The 24385-nt window shown below is 36.8% G+C and overlaps 1 protein-coding gene across 7 annotated transcripts; it reads left to right on the top strand.

Moving 5' to 3' along the window:
• On the top strand, positions 2432–21990 carry LOC109840307. Of its 7 annotated transcripts, none has more exons than XM_020408894.1 (11): positions 2432–2595; positions 13678–13832; positions 14069–14124; positions 15399–15541; positions 15611–16261; positions 16343–16444; positions 16525–16617; positions 17186–17610; positions 20651–20749; positions 20822–20968; positions 21553–21990. In XM_020408894.1, exons 4-11 carry the CDS (start codon positions 15445–15447, stop codon positions 21688–21690), a joined length of 1752 nt encoding a protein of 583 aa, XP_020264483.1. In that variant the 5' UTR covers positions 2432–2595; positions 13678–13832; positions 14069–14124; positions 15399–15444; the 3' UTR covers positions 21691–21990. The 7 variants fall into 7 exon arrangements, with proteins under 7 accessions (XP_020264483.1, XP_020264477.1, XP_020264479.1 ...); XM_020408888.1 differs by having other exon boundaries at positions 13555–13832; XM_020408889.1 differs by lacking the exon at positions 2432–2595 and having other exon boundaries at positions 13245–13832; positions 15410–15541.

Genomic DNA, 24385 nt, shown 5'->3' with positions numbered 1-24385 from the left:
TTGGTCTTCAATATGCTTGACTTGGTAATCTCGCGGATGAAGCTTGAACTTGATCTTTAACTTTGAATTGTGCATTGCTTCACTCCACTATTCCGCCAACCTCCTCTTGATATGATCGTTGAAGCGCAATCCATCCATCCTCCAACAACGTTGTTTGTCTACAATGAATAGATAATACAAGCACTAGACAAACAACATTAGTTATAAATTGTTTATTAAACATCATCAAAACAAGAAGGCCAACACAATCCGGATTCTCTTCAACATCTTCACTCACAAATTGCATGCTATCAATTGGTGCACTATCTTGATCTTCACCTTTAGATATGTTGCTTCTTTCATCCTCTTCAATTGTTGCCCCTCTTAACGACCTCGTATTTTCATAAGGGAATTTATTCTTCATGAAGTTTGACGTTCCACCAAATGAAGGTGCACCACTATGATATTGAAATTGAATCCTCTCACTTTCACTTGAAGAAGAAAGAAAACCATCAGACTCAACTCCCAAATCTAACATGCGTGAGAATTCTCCTGGAGGGTTGAATATTTGGCACGAACTATATGGCAACTTTTCAATAAACAATTCTACTAGAGATCTTTCACGATGAATTTCGGCCACAAAATAGGATTGAAATTGAGATCGGTGGTAGCAAAATGAGAGAGCGACGGTTTTGGAGAAGAGAGAGGTGACTAGGAACAATGGGTTTTGGGGAGAGAAGGGTTTGGGTTTATTTATATAGGGGGCGGGACCCAGAACAAGTAGTCAGAGTTGGCAACCCCGACTATTCTGTCCCTTGGCCAATTTTTCATTCTGTAACTGGGTGCTGGTCACTCTATGCTAAATGGTCGGGGTTGGGAACCTCGACCATTTCAAATTAGGTGTTTCGAAATGGTCGGGGTTCCCAACCCTGACCAATTTAAACATGTGCTAAATTAGTCGGGGGTTTCAAACCCTGACTAATTTAGCTGGCAAATCCATCAGCAACACCCAAAATAGTTGGGGTTGACAACTCCGACTAATTTGGATCGCGTTTAAAAAAATCGACCCACTTTCTGGCCACGATGCTAACGTGACGAGAAAGTGAGTCGATTTTTATAATAAAGTTTGAATAGGGTCGATTTTTAAGAATAAAAGTGGGAATGAGTTTATTTAGAAAATTTCTTCCCCTTGGAACGTTAGGGCTTAGATCTGGATTGGAATAGGACAAATTTGGTGGGAAATCGTGATAAAGATCGGAGTTTTGTAGCTGAGGATGTCGTCGCCGTTAAAATAAAATGGAGAGGAGAAAAACATGAAGATGAGAGAGAACTGAAGGCCCGCCCCAGACTTCTCAGCGCATTATGAACAGAAATGAATTTCTCCTCCCGTCCGCTTAATTAAGTTGCTATTTTCTAAATTTCTATCTAAAAGAATTGTTATTTTCTAAAAGGGTTATTTCGATGTTAAATCTCTAGATCTTTAACAATTTGATACTAGTACTCTAGATCATTAAAATTGCTCTAAAGTCTAGTAAATCTTACAACTACTTTGATATAAGTCTCTTTGTAGTAGAGATCCTATCAGAACTATTTCCATAAGAGTGGAATGATTTATATACCACACCATTGATAGAATATCCACAATTCCCAAATTAACTTTCTAGAACTCTTACTCATGCCTATGTTACAATTTCATTCAACAATTTTTATCACGACCATTATAATGAGAATATTAGAAGCTTACCTGTGAATATTTTTGCAATAACATGTAATATTTTAAATAAAATATTCTAGATTAGGATTATTTGCATATATACTTCTTAAAACTTGGGTATTTGCAAAATACCCCCCAAATCTTAGTATTTGGGAAACTACTACCCAAATCATCAACTTTCTGAAGAGATACCCCTAAAATCTACAAATAATCAACTTGATGCTAAAATTTAACTATCTTGTTGATATTTGTCACATTACGACTATACATTATTAAAGTTGATGATTAATTGCTTTGATGATATTTTTCTGAAATTAATGATTTGAGGGGTAATTTTATAAATATTGATGTTTAGAATGTACTTCTACAAATACCCATTATATAAGGGGTATATATGCAAATAACCCTCCAGATTAACGCCATACATATACTATACTATTCATTTCTAATATTATTTTTTAACATAGGAATTAAATTACTATCAGCATGTCCATGCCTATTTATTTCTTCCTTCTAGACAAATCGTAACACACTTAAATTTAGGTAAACTTTTATTCAATAAAATCTTTCAGTGGATATTTTCTGACTTAAGAGGGGTTTTACGAAATTTTTGAAAGTTATGAGTGGTCATCTGTAATCGCGCAAAGTTAAGGAGGGCAATTGAGTACAACAACAACTCCCTCTGCCTATAAAAGGAGGAGAAAATAGAAGAAGCAACCAAAAAAAGTAGTAGTTAGCGGTTCCTTGTTCGCCGATTGCGTGACCGTCGATTAAATTCCCCCTATTTCTTCGCTCGCTCCTCCGCTTCTCAAACCCTAATCTCTATTTCACTCACGAAACCCTAATTCTGGACTAAAATCCACCAAATTTGGGGTGAAAACTCGTTGATCGCGAACTTGAAGGTAAATAATCTCCCGATCGCTATCTAATCATGAGTCTATTTAGTTTCTTTGATTGTTTACTAATTGATGAACTAGTGGCATCTCCTTGATATTCTGAATTTGTAAAGATCAGTTTTTGTTGATTGAAGATGAGTTCTTTAGTTGTCAGAAAATATGTAAATTTTGGATACAACTTTGATAATCTTCATTCTCTTTATTTGTGTTTAATATGAAATTCTTTTAATATAAAGCATTGAGCATTGGTTATTTCTATATGGGGTTTCATTCATCCATTCACTCTTCCTTTATTTAAACCCTCAGAGATGCAATGATCTTGATGCTGTTTTTTTTAATCAAGTTTTAATTTGTTGTAACCTGTTTTCTACCTAGATGTTTTCTACCTAGATGTTTTCTACCTACAAGTTATATTTCTAGCTTCATCTTCAAGTTATATGCACTGGTTGCATTTTCTGGAATTAGATTTTGTGATTTTAAGAATAAACCTTTGGACTTTGTTATGTAGTCGTGTTAGTCGTCTTAGTAGCTATAAGGCTATATAGTATGAGAAAATAACAATGGTGAGAACTTGTTGAAGAAATTGACTAACTTTATGGTAATAGTGTTTTACTACTATACATGTCTAAAGCGCTTTCATGCTAGCGAAGCTCAAGCTAGAGACCTTGATGTGACTATCTGCACATGAGGAGTATCATTATAAATTATCTGTAAAACCTCTTGGCTCCTCTTTGAAAATGTACCTATTTCACTTGGGTGAAAGTATATGGAGAATTGTTATATCAATTTGTCATAGAAATTTCTTAGCAGTCATCGTCAGCATGTGGCCAATTGTTTGAATCCCTTTCAAATGCATGAGATATTGTTCATGAAGGGTGAAAATTAACCTTATAACCAGTGAACATGGAATCAGTAATATGAAGGCATATAGCAGGTTTGTGGATACAATAATTGTCAGCTGTCTATGTGATCACGTATTAAGGATTCTTAGTAATTAATAGGTCAGCTTTCATATGGAGTATGATCTTAGTTAATTGGAAGAGCCCATACATTAGGATTTAGTATTGTAGATAAGTTAATTGTCAGTAAGTCTCGGTAATCACATTATTAACATCTTTCAGCAATTAATAGGTAGACCATATGTTATCGCTGCTTGGCATACTAAGTTACTAACTCTTCCTACGTTTTGGAGAAGAAGTAAAAGATGCTTTCTTTCCTAGTTGGAGTTATTTTAGTGCAAAAAAAAAAGTTAATTGATCCTTGACTTTTTTATTAGGTTTTCAAGTATAACTTTCTATGACGACCTATTGGAAATTTCAATAATATATTCTCATCTTCTCCTTGTTATCCTAAAAAGCTACCATATATACAATCATGAAACTTCTTGCTTCATTTTATTGAAGGCGCTTTATGTTGGGAATTTAACGCCGAAATTCCTAATGCAACGGAAACGCAGAATAGAGAACAGTACACAAGATTTACGAGGTTCGGCAACTGCCTACGTCCTCGGGAGCCACACAGTCAATTTCTTATTAATCTAACAAGAAATTACAAATCAAGAGCAACTCCCTAAACTGAGATCTCTCAAATCGAACACTGTAGCTACAGTGTTAATAATTAAAGGGAATAATCCCTTTCAATTCTCCCACAATAAAACCCCTCTTTTATTCTTCTCTCTCTCTCTCTCTCTCTCTCTCTTTTCTTTTTCTTAATCTCCCCTCAAAACACTTGAGAGCTGGAGATTAAACACTCAAATCGCTGCTGCGATTTGAGATCCGAAGAACGGAAGAAAAAAAAGGAAAACGCTGCTGCGTTTTTAGGTCGCCGCCAGAGATGATCGCGAAGGGGAAAAAGCACTCAGCTAGGGCATTAGGCTGGCGACAGCCTGTCGCCAGCCATGCGATGGACGCGGAGGTGGGAGGCCAAGACGCCAAGGTCGGTGGCCAAAGACGCGATGGTCGTCATCGCCTGACGCGAAGGTCGAGCGCTCGCACGCGGAGCTCGATACCCGTGCTCACCTGCAGCTTCGCCCGTTCGAACTTCACCTGAAGCTTTCGCCGTCGACTCCCACGCTCACCTGCGTCATCCTCGAGCTCGTCGGAGCTCTTCCGCCGTCGGAGGTTTGTATCCACCCCCAACTAACAATCTCTCACTTGGAGACCAAACCGACGACAACAGGCTATTCCATCAAGCTCCTCTTCTGTGTGGCTCCGCCCTCATCATCTATGCATGAAGGCCAACTGAAGTTGCACACAACTCCAGTTTCTGAAAGGTCACTGCCTTCGTCAACATATCCGCTGGATACTTTCTTCCTTGGATATTCTGTTGAAATCCTTTGACAACTCGTCGGGCTCTGTATCTTCTGGAACCATTCTGCTCCTTTTTCACTCGATACACCCACTTGTTGTGACGTGCCTTCTTCCCCATGGGCAACTCAGCTAGTCCCCATGTCTGGTTGGAGATCAGAGATTTCTTCTCTTCTTTCGCAGCAAACTCCCACTTGCTCGCATCTCCACTCTGACAAGCTTCATCAAAGCTTTCAGACTCCCCTCCATTTGTCAGCAACATATAATTCATGTATCTGCTGTTAGACATAGGAGGACGAGTAGTTCTCCTCAATATCGGAGCTGGTGCGTCGGGCTCCTGCGCACCGTTCTGTCCAACAGGCTCTTCTGGCTGAGGACCTTCTGCATTGGGTTCTTCAGAGAGGTTATCTGGGACATCATCTGCATCTACAAATGTTGACTCGCTCTCTGAGTCACTGGAATCTGTCTTGTGCATGTCCTTGTACATCACCTTCTCGTTGAATGTCACATCTCTGCACCTGATCACCTTCTTGTTTTCGTTGTCCCAAATACGGTAGCCGAACTCGTCTTCACCATACCCGATGAATGTGCATATCTTAGACTTGGGATCAGGCTCATTCATGCCTTGATCACTTATATGCACATAAGCTACACAACCGAAAACTTTAAGATGTGAGAGGGTTACCTCCTTTCCGCACCATACCTCTTCTGGTATTTTGTGCTCCAATGGAACCGATGGACCTCGGTTGATCAAGTAAGCTGCTGTGTTGACTGCTTCTGCCCAGAACTGCTTCGGTAGACCTGACTGCGTCCGAATGCTTCTGGCTCTCTCTGTCAACGTTCTATTCATGCGCTCAGCCACACCATTATGCTGAGGCGTGCCGGGCACGGTCCTCTCCATTCTGATACCGTGCTCATAGCAGAACTTCTTGAATCTGGTGTCTTCATACTCACCACCATTGTCTGTTCTGAGTTTCTTTACCCTCAAACCGGTCTCATTCTCGACCATGGCTTTCCATCTTCTGAAAGCCTCAAACACTTCTGACTTTTTCTTCAGAAAGTAGACCCATACTTTCCGAGAGTGATCATCAATAAAAGTCATGAAGTAGTGTTTCCCACCAATCGACGCGGTGGTTGTTGGTCCCCAAACATCCGAGTGAACGAGCTCTAGCTTCTGCTTCCTAGGGGGTCTGCCACTTGTCTGAAAGCTGATTCTCTTCTGCTTTTCAAGTATGCATTCTTCACACATATCAATCTCTACTGATTGTAAACCTGGGAGTTTTCTTTTTGTGTGCATAACCTTCATCCCTTTTTCACTCATATGACCGAGTCTCTGGTGCCACAGCTTTGAAGTCTCATTGCCTGCCGCAACTGAGATCGAACAACGTGCACCCGCTGTCATATACAGGGTACCAGTCTTCCTGCCTCTGGCAATCGTCATTGCGCCCTTCGAAATCCTCCAGTCATCTCCATGGAAAGTCGTCGTGTAGCCTTCACTAGCCAGCTGGCTTACTGAGATTAAGTTCCTCTTCAGGTCGGGAATATACCTGACATCCTTCAGCTCCCATACTGACCCATTCAGCTTAATCTTCACTACACCTTTGCCAATAATGGCACATGCTTGATCGTCACCAAGATATACATTTCCAAGGTTTCCGGGGATATACTTCTCGAGGAATTCTTTCTGAGAAGTAGCATGGAATGATGCTCCCGAGTCCAACACCCAAGACTCCTCCTTGCTCTCCAAAGAGCATATCAGCGCATCATCTCCTCCTGAGGTGGAGGCAACGTTCACATCTGCATTTGCCTCCCACTCCTCCCGTGCACTCCTGCACTGATTCTTGTAGTGCCCGGTTTTCCCGCACTTCCAACACTCGATAGCCTTCGAACTGTTGGGATTTCTGGATTTGGATCTCCTATCATCTGATCCATTTCCTCTGGTTGAACTTTTACCTCTTGACTCTGTATGCAATACTGAAGAGGTTGTAGCTTCACCCGACTCTCTCCGTCGGATCTCCTCACTGAGAACCAGATCACGAACGTCGTCAAACTTTAACTTTTTCTTTCCCGACGAGCTACTCACAGCTGTGACCGTAGCGTTCCAACTCTATGGTAGGGAAGACAAAAGGATCAACGCTCGAACTTCCTCATCAAACTCAATATCAACTGAACTTAATTGGGTCGTGACTGTATTGAGTTCATTGAGATGATGTGCTACCGGTGCACCTTCCGCCATTCGCAGATTGAATAACCGCCTCATCAAATGGACTTTATTTGAGGCTGATGGCTTCTCATACATATTTGAGAGTGCTGTCATAAGACCCGCCGTGGTCTTCTCCTTTGCAATGTTAAAAGCAACATTGCGGGTTAACGTCAAACGAATAACCCAGAGGGCTTTTCTGTCCAGAAGATTCCAATCTTCTTCCTTCATACCCTCCGGCTTCTTCCCCGAGAGAGGTTGATACAGATTTTTCTGATACAGATAATCCTCTATCTGCATTTTCCAGAATCCGAAATCTGATCCATCAAACTTCTCTAATCTCACCTTTCCTTCATCTGCGGCCATGGCTCCCACTTGAATCTGACTTCCTCTAGATCATTTCACGCTCTGATACCAGTTGTTGGGAATTTAACACCGAAATCCCTAATGCAACGGAAACGCAGAATAGAGAACAGTACACAAGATTTACGAGGTTCGGCAATTGCCTACGTCCTCGGAAGCCACACAGTCAATTTCTTATTAATCTAACAAGAAATTACAAATCAAGAGCAAATCCCTAAACTGGGATCTCTCAAATTGAACACTGTAGCTACAGTGTTAATAATTAAAGGGAATAATCCCTTTCAATTCTCCCACAATAAAACCCCTCTTTTATTCTTCTCTCTCTTTTCTTTTTCTTAATCTCCCCTCAAAACACTTGAGAGCTGGAGATTAAACACTCAAATCGCTGCTGCGATTTGAGATCCGAAGAACGGAAGAAAAAAAAGTAGGCTGGCGACAGCCTGTCGCCAGCCATGCGATGGACGCGGAGGTGGGAGGCCAAGACGCCAAGGTCGGTGGCCAAAGACGCGATGGTCGTCATCGCCTGACGCGATGGTCGAGCGCTCGCACGCGGAGCTCGATACCCGTGCTCACCTGCAGCTTCGCCCGTTCGAACTTCACCTGAGCTTTCGCCGTCGACTCCCACGCTCACCTGCGTCATCCTCGAGCTCGTCGGAGCTCTTCCGCCGTCGGAGGTTTGTATCCACCCCCAACTAACACTTTAGACTGTAGGATAATCCATGTTAACTTTATTAAGAACCTCAATCTTTTTGGCAGGGTTTCACAACTGCATTTGGTCTTGTTTCCTTGACATCCTTCTTGGTGCTATCTTATGATTCTGTATGTGCATAATATATTGTATGATACTCCGGTTTCCTTTACCTTTTATAACCCTATACTGCTGAGAATAAAATATATCACTTTGCTTTATACCTCCTTATATGACTTCTTTTAAAAAGGAAGACAAGCTTACATTGGATTGTTGTTGCTTCTTAACTCACATATGCTTGCAACTCTCGTCATTGATCCCTCACCATCTTCAATCTAATAAAAGATTGCTATAATATGGTGAAGGAGGGAGCTATGCAGATCTGTTAATTTTTTATGATTGGAACGAGCCTGTACTCACCAGGTGATGTGTTCGTGTAAATCGACTTATGGATCTGCATTTTGGGTAAACGCGGAGAATAAAATTCTTTTATTTTCATTGGGCAAGTTGTAGCTTTTTTCCCCTTAACAGATTATATTCATTGTAATAATGTTTGGTCTCTTAGTCTGGCCACTAAATTAAAAGCTATAACAATTTTCTAGATCTCATTTCTCTCATCGCATCAAATTCTTCCATTCTCCTATTCTTTTTTCAAGATTATTCTGAAAAACTCAGAACATTCTCAATGTCAAATTTGAATACATGATCTGTACTCTCGTCCTATAAGTCATATCCTTAAAGGGTAGGTCATAGGTAGCAGGTAGGAATCTTCTTTCTGAGTTTCAACTGAAATTTAAATGGTATTGCAGGCACTTGATTTTCCTCAATAAGGGCCTATAGAGAAGAGATGTGGTGTTGAAATTTGACTATTCACCAAAATAATTTGCACATTGGAGGCTCTAACATATCAACGTTTTCCTCTGGAGGTGTTAGCCAAGTTCATTGTTCCCTCTTGCTTGTCCCGGAACTAAGTACGGCAGCAGACTCAAGAAACAATTGTGTCAATTCGGTGCAAATGATTGTCCTGGCCTCAGCATCTGAATGTTAGGCTTAGGTTAATACCCTATGAGTGTAGTCATTTATCCATAAATGGATCTGTTTCATGAAGAATACAGACATGACATTTTGTCTTCCACTATAGTGTCTTAAATGTAGATGATTCTGTGCAATATATTGTTACAACAGCTGTTGTAAATAACTCTTGATTCTGATTGATGTTGGGTTGCCAATTGACATTGGAATATAAATCTTTTCGACTAGAAATTCTTTCTTTTATGCTACTATCCTTAGCATTAAGCCATGGTGATGTACACTGGTACAAAAATCATCGATGCTGGGATGTAGTGGGTAATTCTTTCCCGAGCTATCTGATTGTTTGCGAATATTGCATTAGGAAATTAGGATATGTTCTGGGAAGTCGGTTTTGTGCGAAGGCTTTGTTGGGTTAGCTTTGTTGGGTTTTGTGCGAAGGCTTTGTTGGGTTAGCATGATTGCATCAATGTTATCTTGGCATATTAAAATATATGTTTTTTTGCCTAATTTAGGGTTCACTTTTGCTTGTTGCTTGGAGTGAGTATACTTCTTCCGGAAACTTTTCATTCATTGAATGAATCGGTAAGAGGAAAAAGGAGGTAGATGAGACATTCATAGAAGCAATTTATAATTTTTAAGTTACTCGAAGATAATACTGTTCTGAAGGAAGCTCTATATGTTCTTGGTGAGAAAGTATAATACACACTTCACCCCAGTAGAAGTTTACTATATGCAGCCAAATTTCTTACTGCCCATCTGAAGCACTTTCTAGATTTTTATGTCAAGCCCTTTTTGCATCCATTATCTAAAGATTTGACGGTATTGTATATCATATGACACTCGGGTATTTTTTTTCCGTTAACTCCACAATAAGATTAGAGGAGACAATATTGAGCCTTGTAAAGAAAATGCTGGTATACAAGAGCTGTATTTTGAACCCCATAGAATTGTGGTTGAAATCATTTTTCGCTGTTATTTGAGCAGGGTCATAAGATCTATCTTCTTTTTATGTTTCTAAAATAGCTTAAGCTGCTATTTTTCTAATTTGGAATCCGCCATCTATCATCTTAAATTGCTTTTCACATGACAATCCATTCTGCTATTTACATGACAAGACACGGCTATTAGGTGTTTACTGCTGGATCCTGCATGTATTTCATTATTTAGCTTGCAGTTATCCAAGCTATGAAGTGTAGGCATAGTGTCAGTGTATGGTACAATTACTTATATCAATTTGAATCATATAACATAACTTTCTGATTATTTAATTTGAAAACTTAACGTCTCTGTTTCATTATCCAAGTCTTTTACTTCAATTCAGATGTAGAAAGGTGTAGCTGTTATTAGCTTGTTGTGTTGGGAGTTCATGTCTTTGCTTCTCTTATCTTGCATTTGTTTCATTGTTAGCATTGACACCATTGACCATGTTGATAAGTTTTGCAAGCCAGATGTCTACTTCTAATACTTGTTGAGACCACAGATATTATCTTTTGAGGCCTCTCAATCTATTGCGTCATGATCTAATGTAGTAATCATAGTATCTGTTGGTTAATTGTAGGCTGGTTTATGATCTCTTAATGGTTCTAACTTCTAAGGAAGAACTTTGATCTTAGGGTCAACAAGGATACTAATGCAAATTGATTGTTTTAAAAAAAATTAATTTATTAACCTCATGTGATTTAAGGAGTTACTAAAGGGTCATGCAAAAGTATGAACTAATAATGCAGTATGAAATACCTCTTTTGCGCTTTTTCCATATGACTTTTGTCCCTATAAAAAGACTGTTACGCTGCTTTATGAAATGTAGAAAACTAATCTTGGATGTGTCCTGGAAGTCTGCTAACTATAGCAGCACAACTTGTTGCTATCAGAATCAAGCTTACTCCACAAGTTTAGGGTGGCCAAGGTTCTTATTCTCTTTTAATTTGGACTGGACATATCTACCATGTGACTGAGTCTCTTGCTTGGCATGTCTAATATGGATAAAGCTACTCATGCGTGGATCATGTTCAAAATCTTAAGATTTCTTTTCTCAAATGCATAGACTGGACAAGGCTGGATTGTCTGTAAGGAAGTTATCCTTCTTATATCTGCTGCTTATTAGAGTTATCTTCAGTCTTCTGTTTGTTCTTTAGCCCTAACATTGACCAGTTTAAGAAGCATGTCATTAGTTACTTTTCTGTACTCACCGAGTAAGCATATTACAAGAGAGAAGAAGATAACTGTGGATAAGGTTATCTCTAGCACTTCATTTTGATTATATATACCAACTCGTATTTACTGGATTTTTTTGTTCAAAGTTAATTAGGAGTAAACATGGCCTGATGCGTCCCTCCAAGCATTTAGGTAGTGTGTTGTTGACTTGGCGCGCACACGATCTAAACTTGGGGTTCTGAATGTGTGCTGAGTCAGAGACACACCAGATAACTGCGTGGAGATACACCAGCCACTGTTTACTCCTTATTGAACTTGATATTCCTTCAAAAAAGTTGTCGAACTCCAAAACATTCATGCTTCATACTTTTTTGCACTTGGTACTAGTGTTGGCTTCATTTTTCAGTCTGATTTGACCTTACAAGTCAGCATGAACACCACATATTATTGAAATTTAATTTGCATGCTCTGATTTGTCATATTTTGGGCAAATCTAATCCAGATTAGCACTTTATGTATTATCATTGGTAAGATGAAAGCATCTTTGCCTTTCTTTTCCTGTTCTTAAACTTTAATACAATTTGCTTTGCAGGACTTGCTATTGCAAGTCGATAGTTAGTATGTTGATCCGGATCTCCATTTCTAATGCCAGATGAAATTCTTGATTCTGATAATCAGATTTCACATGAGCAAAAATGTTAATATTCTTTTTACGGCTCTGTTTGGATACCATGATGTTTTATTTGTTTCCATGGTGTTTTTGCCAAAAACAAAACACCATGAGTTTGGAAACCATGGTGTTTTTTTAAGCTAAATCATCCTCAAACCAAAAACACTACTTATAGTTATTTCAAACTTTTAGGTGTTTTAAGTTTGGTGTTTTGGTTTTGAGTTTGAGAATGTGTTAATATAATATCTAACATAATATATTAAATATAATTAATATAGAGTTATTATCAACATGCTTATTATATTATACTAATTATATTATAGTTAATTTAATATATTACTAATATTTATTAAATAATATAAAAATATTATAAATAAAATATCTTATAATAATATAATAACATATTAAATACCAATATTTAATATGTTAATAATGTATTGTAAAATAAATAAATAATAAAAAATATAAATAAACTAAAAAAATAATAAAAAAGTTATTGATAATAAATAATAATTTAATAATGATATAGTAATATACTATACAATAGTATAATCGCTATAATATTATTAACTTTTTAATAAATAAATTGTAATAAATTAATAATTACATATATTATATAATAGTAGCATATAGTAACATATTTAATAATAACATAACAATATAATAATAATATTATAATAACATATTGTATAGTAAATGTAATATAATCTATAAAATATTAATATATTATGTAATAATTAATATAATTTATTATAAAGTAAAATAATTTTTAATAATAAAATAACTTATTGCTAACAAATGTTAATGTAAAAATAATATATTCATAATATAATAATATTTATTTATATCATAAATACTAATATATTATTAAAGTACATTAATAAACTCTAACATATTAAAAACTATAATATATTATATAATATTAAAATATTTATAATATATTAATTTATTAATAACATACTAGTAATAACATAATATTAACATAATATACAACAATAACAAATTGATATACCAATATAATTAAATATATAATTATTTGAAAATAATATGTAATAATTATAATATAATAATAAGTATAATATAATATAGCTTATTAAAGTACAATATAATATTATAATACATTATACAATATTATATTGCATTACATTTAATACTTATAATACTATAATAATGTAAACTAAATATTATAACATTTTATTTACAATATATTTTATTATAAATAATATATAATATATTAATAATATGTTTAATGCTAATTTTGTAATGGGTCAAACTTGTGTTGACCAAAAATACTTAACATGGTGTTTTGAAAATATTTTAAGGAAAAAACACAACAATGTTTTTTTTACAAAAACACAACAAGGAAAACACCGTGGTATCCAAACGAAGCCGTAATTTTTCTGAATAATGATTTTTCCAGTCTTTACACATTCTCTATACTGGATTCAAACAGAAGCATTCATGTACTTACAAGGTGCAATACTGACATGACGTGTTAACTGCTATTTTGATGTTTGGATTTTTTCCCTTCTTGATTATCTGGTCCTCACAGAACATCTCAGTTCAATTGGACAAGGTCTCACTTACTTTCTCATTGTTACAATGGCACTTGTGGCTGGTAATTGTATTGGCGGAACATGGTTGGAGTTAGATTCTTACTATATTTCCTATATAGACACCTCTCAAACTTGTGAACCTTAGAGTTGAGACTTCTACAAGGAGCTATAAATACATGCAAAACAGATGCATAGCTATGGAGTTGTGAGTTGTCAAGGAGCTTGTTGGATGATGCTAGCCATTCCCTCTGACTTCCTTGTGCGAACCAGCCTTGTAAGTTGTTTCTTATAGATAAGTGGGAAATGTATTATTTAGTACAGTATCCAACCCTTAGGCTTCTTAATGAGGGCCTTCTTTGTTGAGTATTGTATATGGGCTATTGAATCTTAATGAGGGCCTTCTTTGTTGAGTATTGTATTCGGGCTATTGAATCAGTTTCATTATTTAATAGAGGTTTCTCGCATGTTTTTCCTTTATGTAATTGGGTTTCCTTGTCTTATCAATGACAGGAGGGACTTTAACAAGATTGTCCTGACGACCTTTACATATGTAGGCTTTCAAGCAAGTAAGTTAAATTGGAAACAAGTTTCCTTTGCTAGGATTAGTCTAAAAGGGTCGATAAGGATGACAGTCAATGAATATTCTCAGCATGAGTTCTACCCTAGGATATTTTTAGGCTATCTTTTACTGCAGAGAGCGGATACTAGATTCTGATGGGTCTGATGGGCCCAGTAAGTTACGGGAGTGGGGTTTCTCTTTTTTATTATTTACGTTAAGACTTGAGTCACTTATTTCCGCCCTCATCTCGAGTTGAGCATATGTCTTGTAGGAATACATTTATTAAATGTATATCACCCCCAACTTTGGATAATCTCCCATCTGCAGCTCAAGAAATATTGTTCCCTGCTGTCCATTTGATATATTTCCTCTTCCACGCATGTTTCCAACCCTCTTGGTTTTGAGTCTTTCGACAAACAGTTTATGTTGTGCATTTGGTGCTTACATTGTTGAATCTGTATATTCCTTGTGTTACTGACTGTTAGTAGGAGACCCTCTCCCTCCCTGCCTTCCCCTTATGTTTTATTTATCTTTAACGTGGTTTTCTGATTTTGATTTGCACTCTACATTATTTAGCCATAAAAATCGGACTTCTGATTTTGAAATCAAGTTTGGGTCTGTACTACTCATTACAACTTTCTCGTAAATAATGTTTGTTAGTAGCACTGTAGTCTCTTGGCATTATTGGTTTGTCATCTGACTGTTGTAAGAATATCTAACCTAAAAGTCATTTTACTCTTCAATTGTGTTAGGGTTCTTTTATTCAGGGAAGGATTCTGGTTGACTAAGGGCATTACAGCCCGTGATCACTTTTTTTTAATGTTGCAACTACTGCTGCAGGTCAACATGAAACATTGGAATTTCTAGTCATATGGTATTTAAAGGTGCCTTACTGGAAGAAACAATGGTGACCTCTACTGAGTAATAACTGATTCACTGTGGGAACTCGAGCAGAAACTGAGTTACTGAGACAATATCTACTTTTATTCATATCTAGTCATCAACAGTCTGTCCCTTAAGATTTTCAGAATGTCAAGAGAATCATAGATTGTTAACATTTAAAGGAGAAATGTATCTGTAAACTGAAATGAGAAGGGAAATGTTATGCTTTAAGGAGTAATACAATTGATTGAGATAACAGTATTAAATGAAAATGCAATTCCATCATATAATGGCGTGATTTCTTAGTTTCTCAGGCGTTTTGCTGCTTGTCCAATGATTAAAGAGCTTAAATAATTAATTTATTTTGAGATGCCTGATCCTCAGTCTAGATTGTTTTAGTTTCACCACAGATCCAGTACTCCTTTTGAAGAGAGGAACGTTTGGCATGGAGCAAAGGAATTCGTTCGATATACCTCAAACGCCTACTGTGAACCATGATCAAATCTGGAGTCGTCCCCACCCTGATCCTTCATTGCACTTGGGTATTACATTTTCTTAATGACAGTTTCTTTACATTAATAATATTATACATATTTTTGCCTTATGTTTAGGTGCAGGAAATGAATCTTTTATGCTTCCTACAAATGATGCAGCACGCGCTGTAGCATTAAGGCCAAATGCCTATCCTTCATCTAGTTATTCAAATTACACAGCGACAAATAATGGACCATCATTTGGTCCCTACCTTCATCCTTCATCCACTGCCAGCTCCAGTTGGTTTCCACCAAATCAAGCCCTGTACGGGCTACCACCTTATCTCGATCAGTATGGAAGTAACATAGTTGAACCCCATGCAGAGATTTTAAGGGCGTCATTTAAAAGGAAAAGCCCAACTAGGCCTCTTGCTGAAACTAGAGAGAATTCTACCGGATACTACATTGCTAATAGTCCTTCTAATCCTCGCACGTCCTTTAACCCTTTACTCCCAGAGCCTATGACATGGCCTCAATCTCAGTCTTCGGATACTCTCCGTGTTTCCCATGGTTACAGAAATGATTATCAATTGGGTTCTCGTGAAGACTCTCGGAGAAATGTGAGAAGCCGTCATAACTACCACACTCGTGTGGAAAGTAACCCAACTGTGGCTTACCCGTCGAGTAATCTGCCTCATTTCCATGGAGCAGGAAACTCATCAGGGCTTAGAATGGGAGGATACTCAAGCCAAATGCCCATGGCCGCGCAAGGAAGAAACCTTTCTTCAGGTTAGTTTACTTCAAGTCTTCAATACCTTAGTATATTTGGCTGTTTTATGTTTATTTTAATTTTTGTTATGGAAATTGCAGATTTCACATTTAATTATGGAAATTCTTCAAGTCATAGCATGGGAGGACACTTGAGCCATGCACAAATGCCTATATCCGTCCAAGGAAGAAACCTATCTTCAGGTTGGTGTGCTTCAGGTGTTCAATACTTCTATAAATTAGATTGTTGTATGTTAATGGGTTTTGTGTTATGGAAATTGCAGATTCCAGCTTTAGTTATGCAGGTCCTAGCATGGGAGGACACTCGAGGCATGCCCGCATGCCTACAGCCACCCAAGGAAGAGATCTTTCTTCAGGTAGCATCCTGCATATGTTCAATACTTTTTGTTTTAGATGGGTAACTTAAAAGTTTAAAAAAAAAAAAAAAAACAACTTAAGTTTGACCGCTTTGTAAGATAACCCCTTAAACTCTAGAAAAGTCACTTCTCTTAAATTTTGTCAACTAACTCTCCCTTAGACCTAACTGTGCTTGTGAAAATCATGCACGTCCAAAGAGTACCTCCAATCTATTAAAAAAAAACCCTTTCATGTTCCGTGTAATTATTTTAAAGGTAATTTTCACAAAGCCTTTTGAGTTCGGTCCACATTTAGTCGAATTTTGACCAAAACGCCCTGATTAATTTATTCAAATTAATACATGAAGTGCTAAGTTTAAAAGGATATTTTCGCCCTTACTGGTTCATCTAACATCATTAGGGAATTAGTTGAAAAAATTGAAAATGTTTTGGAGTTTTTTAAAACACTCCAAATTTAAGGGGGCTAAAGTGAAAATTTTAAAGTGTACGGGGTTATCACAGAATCCACCAATATTACCCTATATAAGATTGTTGTATGTCAACTGTTTTTTTGTTATGGAAATTGCAGATTCCAGCTTTAGTTACGACAGCAGCCAGTCTTTTGCACGGTCTGGTGTTACCAACACCACTTTTGGTGCTAATCGGGTATTTCAACCAAACAGCAATTGGAGAAGCAATGCAATTCCTTTACCTACTCCTCATGAGCCTTTTACACAAGGCATAGGGGCCAATACCCATAGTTTCAATCAGATTTCAAATTCTTATAGACCCATTTCAAGCTATACTCCTGTGGATGTGGAAGGCGGTGGGCCCTCTCCAATGGAAACTGTTGTGTCCTCCAGATATTTCAGTCCATTTTCTATCACAGAGCGTCGCAGCTACAGGAACAGAAGGACGAGGAGCCCCTACAGTAGATCACAGAGGAGGATTTCTTACAATAGGTCACAGTCAAGTTATTATGGAGATAATACCTATATGATATTGTTATCTGAGGTACATCTCTTTATTCATAACATTACACGACTGAAAATATAAGTGCACCACTTAGAATATCAAAGTCTATATCACATTGTTATCTGAGGTGTGTCTCTTTATTAACAGCATTAACTTCTGAGTAAAAGGTACACCACTTAGAATATCGAAACTTAGTATATATTTTGAAAAAGCAAATAATATGGAGATGATGTTGATTCTGTGTTTTGACCAATTGTATAGTTTCTTTTGTGCATTCTTATAAAAAACTATTGCATGTGTACCATTGATTTATTTGAATATTAGTCCCTTGAATCTTTCATTTTTTGAGATTAGTCCCCAGATCGTTGAAAATGCTCTTGTGTCTCCCAAATCGTATGAGTATGTTGAAGTTAGTGCCTCTGTCATAAAAGCTGTCCAATCTGTTAATTGTAGTATGGTTAGTCCTTAACCATGGATTGTGATTATCAAACTACCCTCACTAAATAACTTTCCCCTCAATCCTCTGTTTCCTCCATTAGCTGAGGAACTTAAAGCTGAAAGCATAATTAAAGAGCTTAAAATGATACAATAAAGCATTTAAACTGGAGATGGCCTCATGGAGGAAATATAGGGGATTTAAAAAAAAAAAATCATGAGGAGCTAACCATTAGAATGATGGATTTGGTAAGCAGATAATCAATTATAGGGGATGAATATTTAATTGGGTTTGGGTTTATTGAAAGAGGTGTTGTGTATAAACGGCTATACTTCCGTTGTCGTTGTTGACAGGAGGAATAATGACATTATTCCCTTCCCGTTCATTCTCTTCTTGGTTCTGATGATTGGGTCGAGTGGGCTCCTCTTGATGAGTTGTCAAAGCTGCGAGTTGCTGATCGTGCATCTCCCTCATCCGCTGTAGGGTCATTTCCATCTCGAATTTGAAAGCTTCTTTCTGCCGAGCTAGGGCGTCTTCAAGCATCTTGTTCATTTGTTCGGCACTGATCATGAGTACCTCGCGGGGTTGTCCTTCGCTAGATACTGTGTTGTCCGAAGCAATCGCGGAGCCGGCATCTGATGCTTCGTCTTCTGATGGTGATCTCGTCCGGATTCTACCATAAGTCCCTCGTGTAATGGTCCCGGACTGTAGGTGAGTTAGATACCAGGGTACCAACGGGATTGACTCGGGATTGTCCCCTGTCGATGCTCCTTTGCTGGCCATGTTGATGGTGACCTTCGGGAATTCTCTATCTTTGACAATCCTTCTTCTTCGCTGGAAACGCCTAGGCTTAGCTTCAGACGTTCCGGTGGAAATTCTGTCAAATACTGAAATTCTCCTTGGGGTTTGAGCACAGGAGCATTCTGACAGCACTGCCTTGATTATGTTGGCGCACGGGCAGCGAGACTCCATGTCCTGCACATACTTCTTTCGAGATCTCCCCATACCACCAGCTCTATAGTACAGCTCATCGGCTTGGTAACTGGAGCAACCTATAGAGTGTTGGCATGTGCTCCTTGGTAAAACACCAAGTTAAATTTGACAGAATATTCCGCCTGATTCAACGGGTGCTAACTAGGGCGACTGTTTTTAAAACACTTGTATGATCCTAGGGACATGATACCAATTCTAATGATTTTGAGGACTAATATAAAAAATATGAAATATTTGAGGGACTAATATTGAAACAACTAGGGGTGCTAACTCGTATCCGTATTTATTGAAATTTGCGTAACCATATCCGTAGATATGGATATGGTTACTAAAATCTATAACCAATAGGATATTGTTACCAATACAGTTTTAGTGAAATATCCAGATCTGCATTTGAAATATCTAAATATATGTTGATCATACAGGTGCAATTGTTTCAATCATTAGATTAATAAACTTGAGACCAGTGTTATCCAAAGCACGCGCCTCATTGTGCCTTTCGTGCCCTACGACGTGGGGCAGGGACAAGGCGCCCTACGTCTAAGGCGACAACACCTTTTTGTGCCTTACAGATGTCCTGCATGAGAGCGTTTCACATAGGGTGCATGCAAGGCATAGCCTCGTATGTTTTTGTTCTTTAACATTTGAATTGGTCTTTATACCCAATAAATCATAACCCTAAAAGAAAAATACACCCGGTAGGCCATTTTAGTAGCCAAATTGAGGGCTCTTAACTCATTCTTATTTATTATTTGATTTGATTCTTATTAGTCTTGATTTGACTTTTGATTTGGAAAACTATGAACTTTACTGCTGGAAAACTACGAATTTTTCTGCTTTGTTAGGTGTATTAACATTATGAGTTAATATGTTCTTTTGTGATTTGACATGCATTTTATGTGAAATTTCATAAGCATATTTTTTCAGGCTTGATTATCTATCTAGAAAAATTATGTATGCGGTGTGAGCCTCGCTTCACTCGGGCGCGCGCACTGCATCACGTCTTGCACATGTGCACGCATAAAAGGACGTTGCGCTCCACATTGTGCATCGCGCATTGATAGCACTGTTTGAGACTACTTTTAATGATCAAGAGGTTTAATCTTAGCTTTTCATATATAACAAACATGTTAATGAGCTCTCTTGTTAAATATGACCTAGTGTGTATATATATGTATATATATATATATATATTATTTTGTTTTCTCATATTCATTTTTTATCCGCATGTATACCCCCATGTATATCTATATCCGTTTCTGATTTTAGCGGATATGGATATGAGTTTTCCTTACCGAGGCATATCTGTATCCATATCCATGAATGAACGGCAAGCGGATACAGATATGATAAGTGTCGTATCTGAGCGGTCTCCGAACCATTTGTACCCCTAGAAATGATGCTTTTTTCATCAATTTGTCCAACAAGACATGTTTCTTTAGGAATTTTTTTTATCTTCAATATCATTCAAAAAAGTTTTTGATTACATAGCACTCACCAATTTTCCTGAAAGGAGAACGACCCCCTGTATAAATACTATAAATGAAAGTCTCTTTGAGGAAAGTCAATGCTTTATCCTTTTCTTATATCATCTTTTATCTTGTGAATATAGTACACTGTAATTAATTGACTAATTGCTAATTACTTCAGGTGGCAGCAGTGATTGATGAATCTACCCTCTTTGTCTTTTTGAGCTGGTTTGATGAGCATAGAGAAATGAGGCTAGATGCAGACAACATGAGCTACGAGGTGAATTCGGAGACCCGTAATCACTCCAGTCTTTGATCAGTCACTGATCTTTATTTATCACTATTGTTGCAGGAATTACTTGCTTTGGAAGATAGGATTGGAATTGTGACCAGGGGTTTGTCGGAAGAATCTATTTCTGGATGTTTGGAAGAAACTACATATTGTTTGTCCAATCAAACTGAAGATGGTCGGGAGGAAGAGAAGTGTGTGATATGTTTGGTAAGTCTTTGCAGTTAATTAATTTTTAGGGCAAGTTTCCCAAAACTACAATGAACATTTTTTGGGTGTTTTCTTTTCTTTTCTTTCTTCTTTTCTTTTCTTTCTTCTTTTTTTCTTGGGGAGGTTATGCATGAAACTACAAAAAAAATTATTACAGAAAGTTATCACAAACTTAATTATCACTTAAAAGTAACAAATCCAGTGATGGTAAACTTTGCTCTTATTTACTTCATATAATCTAGGCTTATTTTCACTTTGCTATCCTGAAATTTATCCCCTTCTTTTGGTGCCTGGGCAGGCAATTTAATCGGGAATCTAAAGAAACCTGAAAAGGGGTTTCAAAGTGAAATGGGATTAAAACTGTGGTAGCGAAGTGTGTTGAAAAGCCTTAGTCTGTAAGGTATTGAAGTGTTTAAAAAACACTTTTAGGTATCAAAGTAGTTAGTAGTTTTCGCTAAAAAATAATAGTCTACAGTAATGTTGTGCAAAACCCTCTTAAAAGTTCATGACAGTTTTATGAAATTTATCTTGTCTATCTCGCGAACTTGCTGATGTTGAATAATATTGACTTGTTTGTTTGACAGGAAGGATACAAAGACAGAGATAAGCTCGGAAGGTTAAATTGTGGACATAACTTCCATGTTGATTGCATCAAGAACTGGTTGGTGGTAAAGAACGCCTGCCCACTATGCAAAGCTGCTGCTGTCAGAGATTCAACATGATTTCTTATGAGATGACTCAAGCTGTCTGGTCTGTTTAGTTTTCTTTGTGAATACATGCTCTTATGGATGTTTAACTCTTTACAAATTTAAACAAGAGGCATTTGCCACCGTAAATTTACCGGTAGACTGGTAGTTGGCTTTAATCAAGCTTCTTTAGTTTATGTTTAGTTTTTCTCTTGCATTTTGTAGAGACTTACTGATTGAACTGATGAATAGTGAAGTGGTGTACTGATATGAACAAAGAATCATCCCGAGCATAAGAAGCACATATGTCTGTTCAGCGTATAGCTCTCTTTGGTATTCATATGTTGTACATGAATTATGTCGGTCTATTGTCAAATATCGGACAAATTTTCAAAAGAGACCCATTTGTGAACTTAATCCTAAAAAACGATCTCATTCAAACAAGTTTATAAAAACCGACCTGGTTTTAGCCTCAGCGTTGAAACCAGGTTGGTTTTTGAATTTTTTTTTTTTTGAAATTTCACGGAAGTTGAACTCCATGAAGTTTAGTAGATCTGCTAAACTTCACGGGAGTTTAACTCCCGTGAAGTTTAATAGTTTAAAAAAAATTTGAACTAAGAAACTTCATGGGAGTTCAACTCCCGTGAAGTTTAGCAGATCTACTAAACTTGTGACGTTTTGGAGTTTTTTTTTAAAAACCGACCCGGTTTCAGCAATGAGGCTGAAACTAGGTCGGTTTTTTCACAATGGAAACCACTCAATTGGAGGCATTGGGTTGACATTGAGCTCTGTTGAATGAAATTTCAGTGGTCCCCAAGCAAATGAACATCTGATCTTGACCTAGTACTCAAGTATGAATTTTGATAGCACCGGACGTTTCATTTCTGTTAGTTATTAAAGTGAAAATAAGACCGTTCGGATTCCCTGACGTACCATTTTGTTTCTACCAGTCTCCACTTTCTGCAAGTACGTCTCGCTGATTTTTTTTTAAGTAATCAGATTATCTGTACGTTTCTTCATCTCTTGCTTTATTGACTAGGTTAATAAATGATGTTATTTTGTTGCCTGCCTCCTTTGTAGGGGTGGTAAACGATCGAATCGAATCGAATACTAAGGTGTTCATATTTGTATTTGTTTAAAATTATCGAATTCGAATGCGGACTCTAATATTCATATATTTAGTTTTTCGAATTCGAACTCGAATACTTGGTATTTGATAAATATTCATAAATATTCACGAATACTTATCGAATATCAAAGTATATTTATTCCGCTAAAGAATTTGATTTTCAAATAGTTTTAAAATTCATAAATAAAAATTATTCCTTTATAATATATGATGTATATATATTTAAATCATAATTTTAATTAGAAAATAGATTTATGATTATTTAAGTCTTAAAATCGAGATATAAAACTTAAATAGAAATGGTAAGTGGGTTAAAAATATGACATCATATGTGCAATAATACAAATAATAAGATGTGATCAAATTTTAAACGAATATTTAATAGACAAACGAATCGAATATACATCTGGTTAAATTCGATTTGTTAATAAACTCGAATACTAAAAAACATTTGTTTAGTGGTAAATGAACTACCGAATCGAATATGACCGAATAGTTATTCGAACAATTATCGAATCATTTATTAATTATTTGTTTCATTTCCACCCCTACTCCTTTGCATCAACTAATACTAATTATGTTTCTGCAAACTTTTAAGCCAGGCTTTCTCTCTGCAGGTATTCTTCCTTTTCTTTTAAAGGGTTGTTTGGTTGTTGTTGGTAAAGTTGTGTTTTTATGACACAACTTGGAAAGTTGTTGTCCACCTCATCAATTTCACTTTTATACTTTTCTTTGTTTGTTTTTGATTCCATTGGAATCATAAAACACTTGTTTGGTTTGCAAAATGAAACTTTAATTGTTTGTTTGGAAAGTGTAAAAAGTGGTCCCTACTCAAATGATCATATTGGTTGGAATTATTTTTTCCTAACTTCAATGTTAGCTTTCTCCTAAAATCATGACTTTTTTTCATGAAATCACTTTACAAGCCACATCAGCATATGAAATCACTTTACACTATTTTCACAACTACAAACAAACAATTGAAAGTGATGAAAGCTGACATTGGGACCCACTTTTTTACACTTTACATCCTTCTACATGGTAAAAACATACAACCAAACAGTTAGTTACAGAACTTTTTACAGTCTGCACGACTCTTTTCGCGCTGACTCTCACTTGGTCTTCTATTTCTGGGTCTTCTGGTTACTAAAAAACATATTGTAAACAGAATAATAAAAATTTAATGCCTCGACTTCATGTTAGTTCCAACTCTGCAAATGCTTAAAACTCCAAAATTAGTTTAAGATAAAAAAATCGGCCTAACAAAACCGGTTTAAGCCCCGGTCCGATTCCATTGGAAAAAAAAAAAATTTCATGTTTCGGTTATTTGCCAAAATAGGGACATGACTTTAACTGCTTTCGTTCTGCTAATCTAGTTTAACTGGATTCGCCAATCAGGCTTCATACCTTTTGAAAAGGATCTTTAGACATTAGTCATTTAACCCTTAAATAAGTGCATATTAGATTATTAGTCACTTAACCCTTCAATAATTGCAAATCTTGAAAACTGCTAGGCTTTTGCAAAATGGTCCCTCCGTTGGTTTTTCAATTAAAAAACCTAATCAATATTGGGCTAACTCCTTGCATTCACCAAACTACCCC

Source organism: Asparagus officinalis, chromosome 5, assembly GCF_001876935.1.
Source record: "Asparagus officinalis chromosome 5, Aspof.V1, whole genome shotgun sequence".
Classification (NCBI taxonomy): domain Eukaryota; kingdom Viridiplantae; phylum Streptophyta; class Magnoliopsida; order Asparagales; family Asparagaceae; genus Asparagus; species Asparagus officinalis.
The sequence above is the reverse complement of the archived record's forward strand: the minus strand, read 5'-3'. Positions and strand labels throughout refer to the sequence as shown.

Bases quoted from the DNA above. Each gene is read 5' to 3' on its own strand.
- LOC109840307 (XM_020408890.1), top strand. From the start codon at position 15,445: ATGGAGCAAAGGAATTCGTTCGATATACCTCAAACGCCTACTGTGAAC. The intron at 16,445-16,524 runs GTTGGTGTGCTT...TGGAAATTGCAG, and splicing joins AGGAAGAAACCTATCTTCAG to ATTCCAGCTTTAGTTATGCA. The intron at 20,750-20,821 runs GTGAATTCGGAG...CTATTGTTGCAG, and splicing joins CAGACAACATGAGCTACGAG to GAATTACTTGCTTTGGAAGA.